The sequence below is a fragment of the Falco biarmicus genome, chromosome Z, assembly GCF_023638135.1.
Source record: "Falco biarmicus isolate bFalBia1 chromosome Z, bFalBia1.pri, whole genome shotgun sequence".
Taxonomy (NCBI): Eukaryota; Metazoa; Chordata; class Aves; order Falconiformes; family Falconidae; genus Falco; species Falco biarmicus.
The window spans coordinates 20,702,384-20,715,654 of NC_079311.1; the positions used below are offsets into that span (position 1 = coordinate 20,702,384).

A 13,271-nucleotide genomic window follows, 5' to 3' on the forward strand; every position below is an offset into this window, starting at 1 on the left:
AAAGTTACTGTGGAACAGCAACTGCAGCCGGAAAGGAGTGAGAATATGTGAGAGCAACCGCTCTGCAGACACCAAGGTCACTGAAGAAGGAGGGGCAGGGGGGGCTCAAGATGCTGGGCCAGAGATTCCCCCCAGCCCGTGGTGAGGCCCACGGTGAGGCAGGCTGTGCCCCTCGCCCATGGAGGCCCACGGTGGAGCAGATACCCACCTGCAGCCCATGGAGGACCCCACACTGGAGCATGTGGATGTCCAAAGAGGGTGTGACTCCATGGGAGGCCTGTGCTGCAGGAGTCTCATGGCAGGACATGTTGAGAAAAGAGTCCAGGCTGGAGCAGGTTTGCTGTAGGACTTGTGACCCTGCAGAGGGCCCATGCTGGGGCCACCTGTTCCTGAAGGACTGCACCCCATGGAGGGGACCCATGCTGGAGAAGTTCATGGAGAGCTGTCACCCATGGAAGGGACCCCACACTGGAGCAGGAGAAGAATCTGAGGAGTCCTCCCCCTGAGGAGGAGGGATCAGCCACAAACCCCATTCCCTGTCCACCTGTGCCACTCAGGGGGGAGGAGGTAGAGAAATCAGGAGTGAAGTTAAGCCCAGGAAGAAGGGAGGGGTGGGGGGAAGGAATTTCAAGATTTAGTTTTTATTTCTCAATACCGTACTCTGATTTGACTGATAGTGAGGTAATTTTTCCCCAAGTCAAGTCTGTTTTGCCCAAGATGCTAATTGTTGAGTGATCTCTGCCTGTCCTTGTCTCAACCCATGAGGGTTTTGTTGTATTTTCTCTCCCCTGTCCAGCAAAGGAGGAGGAGTGATGGAGCAGCTTTGGTGGGCACTTGGCCTCCAGCCAGGGTCAACACACCACAGCTTACAAGATAAATAAAGTAAATATCCAAATATTTTCATGGTTGAATTACCACAATAACAGAAAACAACCTAAATAAATATAAACTGTGGCAAGCATTGAAAAAAATAATAAGCAAGAAGCCAAGGGGGACTCCAGGTTTACTTGTGTATCCTGATGTTTTGTAAGAAATTGTCATTTCTTTGTTGTTCTGTTACAAGACATTATCGTGCTGACATTTTTTGCAAAGCTTTTAGATTTGTTAGGACATACACTCTAGCTTCATTTGGAAATTTTTCATTAGACTGCTTCAAAACTTGTATATAGTCCAATTAAAAAGTCTGTTGAAATTTGCATGATTTCCTGAGATCCATACAGAATTAATTGCCATAAGAACTTCTCATCTGCCTTGCTATTAAGCCTGTATAGCAACTTCTTTGTAACACCTATACCCTCATTTTGATACTATGTGAAAAAATTGGGAAAGCTTGAGTAAAAACTGAGTAAAAGTTGATTATTAATCTTGACAGGTTTGGGCGCTCCGTTTCCAGTGCAGAGTCTGAAGCACTGAGTGCGAATGTTTCTCTCCTTTGAATACTACGGGATTGCTATTTCAGTATTTAGGAGAACCACCCTCTTTTAAACTTTTGCCACATGTAACAGAGACCTGCTTACTGCAATCTCTAGTTGATCCATCCTCCTATTACCAAGATGAGGCACAGTCAGCAAACAATCTCTTGCTCTCAAGAGCTGAGAGACAGCAGTGCTGCCATGAGAGATACCATTAACCAATTCCCTCTCATACCACACTATTCACAATGTCTGATGGCCACAAATCACATCCTGTATGTCTTACAGACAAAAAGGAAGAGGGAGAACTAACAGCATTTCACAGTCAGAAAGTAAATTTTTTCAAGGGTCTTATTCCAAAACCAGTATGAGGTCATGGGATGGACTTGGGTGGCAGCCATGATTTGGCACCTTCAGCCACCCTGTGACTCCACATTAACCACATCTGCTATTATGAAGGACAGCTGTAACTAGTTAGAGCTCTGGGAAGAACGTGTGGATTAACAGGTTTTCTGTGTGGTTTTTTTTAAGTACAGAGACAGCTCTTCTCCTAAGCTGCTACAAAGGGTATTGAAATGACATCTTGTTTTGGCCCAGGATTGGGTTTTGTTTTTTTTTTTCTTTATGCTCTACCCTGGTTAGTATTAGCTCTGCCATTTTTTTGCTTAAAATCAGGCTGTTGTTACACCCGACATTAAACTGCACTTCCATTTAGTTTAGGAACTGGAGTATGACATGCTACAGGGTTACTTTTCATGTCGTGGCTTTTGCCATGTACTGCATACTTGTCAGTGGGGTTGGGGTTTCTGAACTGTCTCCATTTGAATGTTGTTATTTTCAATAACTGAGATATGATCTAAAGGGACAGATGCAGGGCCACCAAGCATTACCAGTTTGGTCCTTTCACCCAGCTGAAATTCTGGTAGCAGTCTTTTTCTGTGAGACGTGTAACAAGGCAATCCCCTTCTGTACAGAAGTCAATGGAAGTATGACCTTTTTCTTTCCTGTTACTGATTACAGTTATAGCAGAGAGGGTACCAACAAAAGTAGGCTTGAACAGGAAGAGTGATCAGAATGGAGCAATGGTTAGAAGTCACCATTTCACGTTCCTGAGTGAATCCCAGGTTTCTGCCCTGTAATTCTTCCTGAAGCACTACTGTCTCAAGTATGCTAACAAGGTATCCCTTTCAACTCCTGCAAGCCCATCTGCCCCAAGGTGCTGAGACACTCATTTTCTCATTCTCACTTACTTTATCACTTGAATTGTATGAAGCAGTTACTCCCCAGACAACTTCAGCCTGACATTTCCATCATGCTGCTTTTATGTTTGTTTTTGTTTTACCCAGTGCTGCCAGCTCTCAGAGCCATTCTGTACTTCTGACCCTTGTTCCAGTGCATCTCAAAACTTGCATTGTGAATCTGTTTTTATCTTAGGAAGTTTATAAGTCCATTCTCTTCCCAATCATTGCCACATTGTACGAAGTTTGTCTCCCTTAAGTGGGGCATACATGTGTGTTTCCACATGTGTAAGTTATACAACTGTTGCTTTATTATGCTGTAACTGACAAGTTATGTTCTGAAGTTTGTGCATCTGTGTGCACATCTACCCCTCAGGATGAAGAATGCTTGTTTATGCAGTTTGGGTTTCTTTTCATTTTAAGAGATTTCAAACTGTAGAGATCAATGCAGTTAATTCAGTTAAATGTCCACATGGAATTTAATGAAACATTTCGGTGATGATAGATAGACGTCTTCAATACTATATAAAGAAATAATGCATGACTTACCAAGACAAGAATTGTGAGAAGACTGACTTTCAGGTGGTTCTGTATGTAGCTTACAACTTCTCACTGAAAAGTGTGACACTCTGCACTGCTTAGTTGCTTTGTTCACTTTGCAGTGCCTCAGTTGCACATTGAATGAGAGAGAGTGTTCCTGTGGAAAGTACTAGGACATTCTTGTGTGACAAAATGGACAGTGCAAAATAATACAAGAAATAGCAGGAATATTTGAGAATAAACATGTCCAGTTCCAGTGTCTGCATAATTACAGATACTGGGGGCAAGGAGGAGGGGGAAAAGGTGTTCTTGCTGTAAATACAATTGACGTTTTTCTATTACAATTTATTTTCTGCCAGGGTTTTATATACTGGAAAATACTTAAGGAAAAATACATTGAGCATTGGATATGCCAAAAAAACCAAACAGAAAAGTAGGAATTTTTAAAGAATGTAAATGTCATATTGTATGTTTGTTGGCTACTGTCTATCACTGTAAGTAGTGGTTTTGATGTATTTTGCTATAAGGAGAAGACGTGGTTATTCCATATGGATTGGCATGTATGTGCTTAAACCTTTTCTATAAATATTTGAATTCAAGGACACCAGGTTTTGCACAGAAGCTGCTGCTGCTCTCTCAACTTCATGGTGTATTTTTTCAAAACCCACAGGAAGTAGCTGAAGGGAAAAGTGTATCAATTAAGTTCAGAACTAGATTTTCCAGCTATAGAAAAATATCTGAAGAAAACAGCATTTGAACTTCAGAAATGTGAGCTGTGAGCTTGCTATCCCAGGAATCTGGTGGCACATGGGGACCAAAATTCAGATTTCAAGTTCTCAGAGCTAGGCTAGCCTGAAAGTAAGCCAGTCAGTGGCCCTTGGAAATGGACCCACCTTTTGACCCATCTCCTCTGGCCAGTGTTCATAGTTTTGTAGACAGTCTACAGAGAAAACTTTTTTCCAGTTTTTCGTGACATAAAGAAAGAACATTGTAATAGCAGAGACTTGAGAAGAAAGGAAAGTACTAAAATTCCCAGATGCTCTGCACTTCAAACATGTAGTATGATGGATATACCTGGAGTATATTTTGTAAGCTCTAGAACTATGAAAAAAAGAAATACGAACAGGATTTGCTTTGCATTGCCTGAGGAACAAGATTTACATTTTGCAAACCAATTAGTTTCTGCATTCAGAAGTACTGGCACTACTGTAGATGTAGTGTCTTCTGCTGTCTTTCCTTCAGGCCAAAGCACTGAAAGTGACTCTGCTGCACTAGTAGTTGGCATGAAGTGTCCCTCTGTCTTTTTGCAATGAATACATATTTTTTTATATTAAGTGGCATAATTCTTCCGGAAGAAAATGTATATGCAAACAAGTAAGATTCCCCACTGAGCACTCTTAGGTCAAGCAAATCAGATTCTTTAAATATGCATGGCTGATGTGTTAGGTAGCATTTGTGTTGTAGGTTTAACCCCAGGCAGCAGCTAAGCACCCAGCAGCTGCTCACTCACCCACCCGGCAGGATGGGGATAGCACCAGAAGAGCAAAAGTGAGAAAAACTCATGGCTTGAGATAAAGTTCAATAACAGAATAAGGAATTTATTTACTACTTCCCATCAGCAGGCAGATGTTTAGCCACATCCCAGAAAGCAGGGATTCATTTCACATAACAGTTACTCAGGAAGAAAAATGTCATAACCACTAACATCCTTTCTTTGAGCTTTTCTTTGCTGAACATGACTTGGTATGAAATAGAATACCCTTTTGATCGATTTGGATCAGCTGCCACAGGTGTATTTCCTTCCCAACCTCTTGCCCATCCCCTGCCTACTTGTTTGGAGGGCAGAGTGAGAAACAGAAGGCCTTGATACTGGGCAAGCACTGCTCAGTAATAACTGAAACATTGGTGTGTTACGAACTCTGAGATGCTTTAGTCACAAATCCAAAGTATGGCACCATCTTGGCTGCTATGGAGAAAGTTAACTCTGTCACAGGGCAGAGCCAGTACAGTCTCCTCCCCTTGTTCTCTACCACTTACATACATGTGACTTGGGCTCCATCCGTTGCAGTGGTCTCTTGGGACAGGACAGGCAGTGTGTTAACATTGAGCTGTTGGCTGCCCAAAACAGCTCAGGTTGGGTCATGGGGCACTTGCCTGGTCCTTTACAAGGCTCATCGTCTGTTGGTTTGGGTGGCTTCTGCTGTAGTACTGCCTGTACCATATAGCTGAAATCACACATAGCAACAATTTAAACATACATCCATTACAGTACTGCTAGGAGGAAGGGAGGAAGGTCTTTCCCTCTCTTCAAAGAAAAAAGAAGACAAAGCTATCTTTGGAAGTCTTAGATACCTCTCATTTTGTTCTTCAAGCAGAGTGATGGCAAGAACCTGAAAATGGCATAGCTTTTACAAGTGTGTTATATCTAGGACTTCTGATATATAAAAGAGGAAGTCAGGTGCAATTCCTACCTTTCTCCTTTTCCTTTGTGTTAAAGCATGAATACCGTATTTGTTCTTTGAACCGGTCTGGAAGCTGCCTGGCAGAAAAGGGCCTGGGGGTGCTGGGTGACGGCCGGCTGGGCAGGAGCCAGCAGTGTGCCCAGGGGGCCCAGGCGGCCAGCAGCACCCTGGCTGGTGTCCCCAGCAGTGTGGCCAGCAGGACCAGGGCAGTGACCGTCCCCCTGCACTGGGCACTGCTGAGGCCGCCCCTCGAACCCTGTGTTCAGGTCTGGGCCCCTCACTGCAAGAGGGACGTAGAGGGGCTGCAGCGTGTCCAGAGACGGGCAGCGGGGCTGGGGAAGGGGCTGGGGCACAGGTCTTGTGGGGAGCCGCTGAGGGGGCTGGGGGTGTTCAGTCTGGAGAGAAGGTGGCTGAGGGCAGACCTTCCCGCTCCCTGCAGCTGCCTGACAGGAGGCTGTAGTGAGGTGGGGTCGGTCTCTTCTGCCACATAACAAGCAATGGGACAAGAGGAAATGGCCTCATGTTACACAGGGAAAGTTTAGATTGAGTATTAGGAAAAATTTCTTCACTGAAAGGGCAGTCAAGCTTTGGAAGAGGCTGCCCAGGGAGGTGGTGAAATCATCCCTGGAGGTACTTAAAAAATACGTAGATGTGGTGCTTAGGGGCATGGTTTAGTGATGGACTTGGCAGTCCTGGGCTAGTGGTTGGACATGATGATTGTAACAGTCTTCCAACCTAAATGATTCTATGATTTTGTGCAGAATTGCAGTATTCCACCACATCAAATTCATGGTCGTTTGTCTTTTAAGATCAAGTTTGATCTCTCAACCACATTTAATGTATATTCTTTCAATACCTGCTACGTAATTTTGCCTACTTCTATGGCATCTGTACTGCATTTTTTGCAAGCTGCTGTACTCCTTGATGCAGAATGCCTTCTACCAATATGATGTTCTTTATTCAGGGGATTCATTAATTTGCTTTGTATGTATAAGAAATAGTGAATGTAAAATCAGTATGTTAGCTCTGAAGGATGTGTCTGGTATGCTTTTAAAATAAAAATTGTATTATCCCTATTAACTACCTAAGAAACAGCAGATTTACATGTCTGTTACATTTCTGTCAATGTTTGGCAGTCAAAATTTTCCTCATTTAAAATGACAGTAATACCGGAAAGGTAAGAAATATTCAGATATTATTAAGCTTTTCCTCGTGTTCATTTAGTAGTCCGGAATCACATTAGTATGCATTGTAGCATAACTGATACAGACCTGTGTAAGTATTCACCGTTCTATTGACTTCATGCCTTTGAATTTATTTTGTATAGCCAAATTGTACTGCAACTGAGCGAGCCATTGCAAGACTTGCAACACACCCCATCTTGAAATCCAGATTTGTTGAACTGAAAGGTATGTAATATTATATTAACTTGTTTATGACTTCAGTAGCTTACTGGTGTGTTATCTTGTTCCTGTACATTCCTGACATGAACAACCACTATAAAAGAAGTAAAAAACTGGAAAAGCCCCTGTAGTTACCTTAACTAGGTGCAGTGAACAAAGTGTCACAACCTTGTAGTCATTTATATTGGTTGAAATGGGCTTATACGTGATAGTATACTATATGACATTTAAGATACAGGTTGTAGGACAAACAGGGCTCATAAGGGGTGTAATGGAGTATCTCTAAATGAAATAGGACCGAACTGGCAATGAGTACATAACAGGCAGATACAAAACTAAAGGGGAATTAAAACTGTGTTCCAAAGGCAGCTAAGAGGTTTTGCTCTGGAAACTGTCCCCAGAATTCTTTGGGAACATTTCCTGGTTCTTTAGGTTATCTCTTGTTCTCTTTAAACTCAGTCTTTCCAACTGAAGTTGATGTTAAAAAAGGACAAGTCCTAAAAAGGGACAAGTCCCAGTAATAATGTCACAAAATTACATTGTTAATAACAGAGTATGTCAAATACTCATTTAATTGTATCTGAGCAATTTACTATTTGTTTGCAGTTTTCACACACAAAGTAATGCCCTAAATGAACATGATTATCAACTGCAGATTATTTGCTGAAAGAAAAGCTGACAGTTAAATCCAAGTTTAATAGTGTATTCAATCAGTAATAATTTCAAGTTCTTTTCCTCACTTTTGTTGGTGCTGTACTCTTAAGGTATTTCTTGACCCATGTGTTCAGTAAATGATTGATAGGGACGTTCAAAGTACATTTACTCAATACAACATATTTAACTTGCAAAGATATTTTATTATATTAAAATAACTTATGTAAACTCATGGGTATCTGCAACAAAAGGTTTTTCTTCTGCTCCTTGTATAGCTGCTGTAAAAGCTTTTAAGGATGCAAGAAAGAACCCAGACAAAGCCACTCCTTCAAAAAAGGCTAAGTCAGAAGAACAGCCTAAATCAGCACATTTCAACAGGAATTTGGATGACCAAGCTCTTAAACAAGCTCAAAACCAGCAAGGATGTGAACAAAAAACAAAAATTAGTATGAAAATAGAAACTGACAGTGTGGGTGAAGAACTTTGTGAGAGTGAATCTGAGCAGAAAAATGTGAAAATGAAGACAGCATATGCTACAGAAGAATCTTCATTTCAGGCAGTAGAAATGCAAGCAGGCAGTCAGAGTAAAACAGGAAAGAAGCTCAACTTTCAAAAAAGGAAAGAAAATATGAGCATGAACAAATTCAGTGCCATAAAAGAAAAAAATAATGATGATAGTGACCAGGAACATCCTAATGAAGAGGAGTACTTTGATGATAGTACTGAAGAAAGGTTTTATAACCAGTCATCAGATTCTGACAGTGACAGCAGTGATGATTTCTTCATTGGCAAGGTAAAAAGAAAGAAAAAGATAGCAGCAGTTACTGATCCTTCTTCAGCAAAAGAAAAGGATAGCCTTCAGAAAAACATGCTGAAGAAAGGAAAGAACACAGCACCTGGGACAGTACAAGATTTAATCATGGAAAAAGGAAAGCCACATGCAAAACCAAGCAAGCTAGAATCAATGTTTTGCAGTTCTTTGTCTACCTCTGATCAGAAATCTCAAAACAGAAGAAGGTAAACCTTTTCTTGTTATGTTCTCCATTCCCTCTCTCCTTCCCAGTAATGGAAATTGTTGTGATTTTTAGTACCCCTTACCAAACAAGGAGAATTTCAGCTAATTACAGCTTAGAACACTTTCACATAAACTGCTCTGCAGTGTTGTTGGGCTTTCGTGACACGTATTTTTCATATTCGCATTAGCACTGACATATTCATAGGGGTTCTAAATAGACCTGCATCCAAATTAAATCATGACTGAATACTTATATTTTTATTTCTTGATTAACAAAGAGGAAACAATATATAAGGGTTTTGCACGTTATGCTTGAAAAGTCTTCGCACAAGTGTTTTGATGATAACTATTCTTTACTCACAGGTGTCTGTTGTCTTACAAGTTTCTTGATAAATCTTAAATTATTTTTTTTTTTTAGAAATTCTAAAGATCAGCCTCTAAAAAATGGAAGAACAGGTATGTATTACTTAATCTGATGAAGTTATAAGAGTAAAAACCTTCTTGAGATTTTGTTGCTTCTGCAGTCTAGTCATGATAGGCTAGTTTTCTGTTTCATTTCAGTTTTGTGGCACATATTTCAACATTTGTTGTTAAAATGGTCAAATCGTTGAGATTTCATTTTAATCTGCAGATATGGTTTGCTATTTCCTGTTTTTTAATATTATAAATATTTGAAGTAGGGAAACATAGGAAAGTGCTTTTCCATCTTTCTTCATGTTGAGCAGTTAGTGTTATGTGTGCACAGTTAAAGGTGTCAGCTTATGATATTTCACAAGTAGTTTATCTCATAACTAATACCTTTAACGGCTCCTTCAATATTTTATTCCATTTATTATATATGGTACCATTTTGGAATTCATCACATCAAGGATATCATTTCATGCATACAGAGTTAGATTGTGTAATATCTTATTGGTTTATTATGAAGAAAAAAGCTGAGACTGTGCTGAGTATTTGTCTACACAAATTTTAGATGTGGTCAGTAGTAATAAACCTTACTATTTGCAGTCTACCAAGTGACAATTTATTGGACTGCAAGGTGAGGAAATCTTGCTGGGAACATTCAGACGAATGTGCTCCCTGTGGCTCATTAAGAAATTCTTGAAAACATCTGCAATCTCCAAAGTAGTTTTAGCATATTTTTGTGAAGGTTCATGATGTAGTTAATATTATATTTTGTACTTCTTGCACAGCTCTTCTTAAAAAGGAACCACACCTCAAGAAGCAACCATTTGCAAAAGCTACCAGTATTAAATGCGACAATAAGAAAGCATGTTCAGAGCAGCCTCTTCATCCGTCATGGGAAGCAAGCAGGCGGCGCCGGGAACAAATGTCCCAAATTACAGCATTCCAAGGGAAAAAGATTAAATTTGATGACTAGACTATGTATGAATTTTATTAAAAAAAAGGATTCTTGCAGGTTTGCATCCTGTGGTATTTTTTTACAAAGTAACAACTGCTGTTTGAACACTTCTGTCATACTGCCCTTATCCTTTGCAACCTATAAAATAGCAGCTGCTAGAACTTAACATCTATTAATAATTGAGATTGCTTCATTTATTCAGTGTGCTGTCTGTGTTAATGTATGGTCATATGGTGTTGCTTTGTAACTCCCATTACATAGTGCCACCATTTACAAAATACATTCCAGCATGAATGAATGTTTTTTTAGGAACATCATTTGTGCCCTGTGGGAATAGTACAGATTCTTTGGAGCTTTTTTTTTTTTTTTTTGTAGACATGTTCTTTAAACTATATGAGGACTTTGATGTCAAAAGAGGGGAAAATACAAAATATTGAGGTGATAATCCTAGGACTATATTATCAAGTACCTCTCAGCCGAGCAAAAGTAAGAGATTCCTAAAACTGAACAGACTTCACAAAATAATGAATGTATAGGGTAACTGGAAGAGCCAATCAGTATGCTGCATGATATGAAAATTTCTGGAGAGCAATAAAATAGTTGACTGTTGAATTATGATCTCTGTCCTGTGATTGCACTGCCCATTTCAAGAACTGAAAGGCTGTCTTTCATGTTGTTCAGGTGGATATATCTGGGTGCTCCAACAAGTCTGTCTTGCACTGCCTGAAAGAATGCTGAAAAACTGAAAGGTCATTGTACACTAAGAAACATATGACTTTCAAGGGCCATTTTGAGTTTGGGCGTTCATTTGCTTGGGATGAGGTTAAATCTTCATTGTATTTTTCCTCAGGGGCTTTTTGTACTGTTACACTGAAACAGGTTCCGAACTTGTAATTAATCTTTGGCAGTGTTGTTTATTTAAATATATTTGTCTTTCAGAATCTTGTATCTTTCATAATCCAATTAATTCAGAAACTTGGTAAATGACTGCAGTAGGTGTAGGATAATACACTGTGCAATTCATGTAGCATTTTGTAATGCCTAAGAATAGCCCTGCATCCAATCAAAAGTCTATGTAGCCTAATATCTTCAGCAATATTCAAGAAGGGATGGTTTAAGCATAGTGATAGAATTAGCACAGTGATATATCATCCAGCTTCCAACTCATTGAGCTTCCAGTTTTATAGCTCAGGGACATCTTGTGATATGTGCAGCTTATTGTGTTCAGTAATTGTTGATGGATTTCTTTTCTGCAGATAAATCCATGTAAACTTGTAGAATCTGTAATCCTTAACAATGTAGAAGTCATTCCTACGTATTTCACTCTTCTGAAAAACAGTCCTTTTCTATGTCTCAGCAAAGAAAGCCAGCAGCCCCTTGGGGGTGCATTAGAAAGAGTGTTATTAGCAGGACAAGGGAGGTGATCCATGCACTGCACTGAGCACTGGTGAGGACGCATCTGAAGTGCTGGGTCCAATTCTGGGTGTCCCAGTACACGAGGGATAAGGACAGACTGGAGTGAGTCCAGCAAAGGGTGACCAAGATGATTAGAGCTTGAAGCATGTGAGTAGAGACTGAGAGAGCTGGGACTGTTCAGAAGGAGAGAGGGTCGGGGAGGAGGTGGATCTTGTCAATGTGTATAAATACAGGGAGGGGGAGGCGGGGCAGGGGGAGTGGGGGGTGGGGGCTGGGCAGGAGGAGTGTAAAGATCTAGCCATACTCTTCCCAGTTCTGTTGAGTGGCAGGGCAAAAGGCAATAGGCACAAACTGAAATACAAGAAATTCTGCTTAAACAAGAAAAAACTTTTACTGTGAGAGTGATGGAGCACTGGCACAGGTGCTCAGAAAGGCTGTGGAGTCTCCATCCTTGGAGGTATTCAGAACCTGGCTAGACACTGTCCTGGGTAACCATCTCAAGGTGACCCTGCTTGGACAGTGGGTTTGAACTAAATGATCTCCAGAGATCTCTTCCTACCTCATCTACTCCTTGTGATTGTTTATACTTGGGACCAAGCCAAGCAATGACTCCCTAACCATCAGCAGCTCCACAGGGGAGTTACTGGACGTGTCTAAAACATGTAGGTGCTGTGTAAAACCTCAGTGTATTCCACCTGGGATAACACTAGAGTCAAATGGCAGGAAAAACTTCAGGGTTTTTTATGTAGTGTAACTCGGTTGCTGGTATGCCCCCCACCCCCTCTTACAGACTCTGCATCCTAATATTTATAGCCCAGCTATTTCTGCCCATTCTCCCATCCTGTGTTAAGTTCTTGAAGGCTAAATGTTCCAGTTGGTCCATTTTGTCTGCCTCACTTAGTTAGGCTTTCTTTTCTGCATCTAAACAAGTGTCAGTATATGTGGTATTACCTTCCTGAATGGCATTGCCATTCAGAGGAATTAGAAATTAAAATAACACTCCACTTCCCAGTGTTCTTCATTGTTGTTATTTTCACTGTACTGTATCGAAGAACATCTAAGGTCAGAAGCATCAAAATAAAACGTGGAAATTACGTTTGCTGTGGTTTTGTAGGGAAGGATACTATTTTGCAGAAAAAGCTATGCATTTACCTGCTATTTACAAACTTGGAAGTTTCCCAGATGCAAACGCTAATCCTTAATATTTCAAATAAATAAGTTAATAAATCCTAGCTGAATGCTACACCAAACAGGTGTTTGGTATGTTACTTCTCTGTTTCCAGTAAACAGCAAGAAAAATTTCTTTTGGTAGATGTCATCAGTTTATATTACAGTTCTTCATGGACCTGTTATAGCAGATGAGCACCCTGTTTTAAGAGTTGATTCTCATTAAAGACCAAAAAGTTAAAGATTGCAAATAGGGTGGGGTTTTTTTTTGGGGGGGAGCTCTTTAAGGAGCTTATGTTCTGAAGTGCTTTTTTGCATGTGCTTAGAGGTCTAGGAGCATTGGTTTTTCTTGGCATTTCAGCAAGCTGCTTACTCCATTCTTACAGCTGTAATTTGTGGCCATAGAATTCTTCCTGAAGGAAGCCTGACTTATCAAAACATCTTTTTTTTTGTCTTCAAAACACTTCTGAGCTCCCACTTTAAAGAAAAAGATAACATAGGGGGAACATGAATGAGAGAAGAGAGATTAGGTTACTGGCATTGCTTCATATTTTAATAGGTTGCTACTGCTTTTAGCTGGTGCTTAGTGACTCACCTGGAT

At 40.4% G+C, this 13,271-nt stretch overlaps 1 protein-coding gene across 3 annotated transcripts in view; it reads left to right on the top strand.

The window, feature by feature from the left end:
* SRFBP1 (serum response factor binding protein 1) overlaps window positions 1–10,699 on the top strand; it is an 83,142-nt gene extending 72,443 nt beyond the window's left edge. For all 3 annotated transcript variants that reach the window (XM_056325075.1, XM_056325076.1, XM_056325074.1), the window contains 4 exons: window positions 6,980–7,061; window positions 7,985–8,726; window positions 9,143–9,180; window positions 9,918–10,699. In XM_056325075.1, the coding sequence (XP_056181050.1) occupies window positions 6,980–7,061; window positions 7,985–8,726; window positions 9,143–9,180; window positions 9,918–10,105 (1,050 nt within the window). In that variant the 3' untranslated portion in view covers window positions 10,106–10,699. The remainder of the gene's footprint in view (window positions 1–6,979; window positions 7,062–7,984; window positions 8,727–9,142; window positions 9,181–9,917) is intronic.
* Window positions 10,700–13,271: the final 2,572 nt, after the last annotated feature.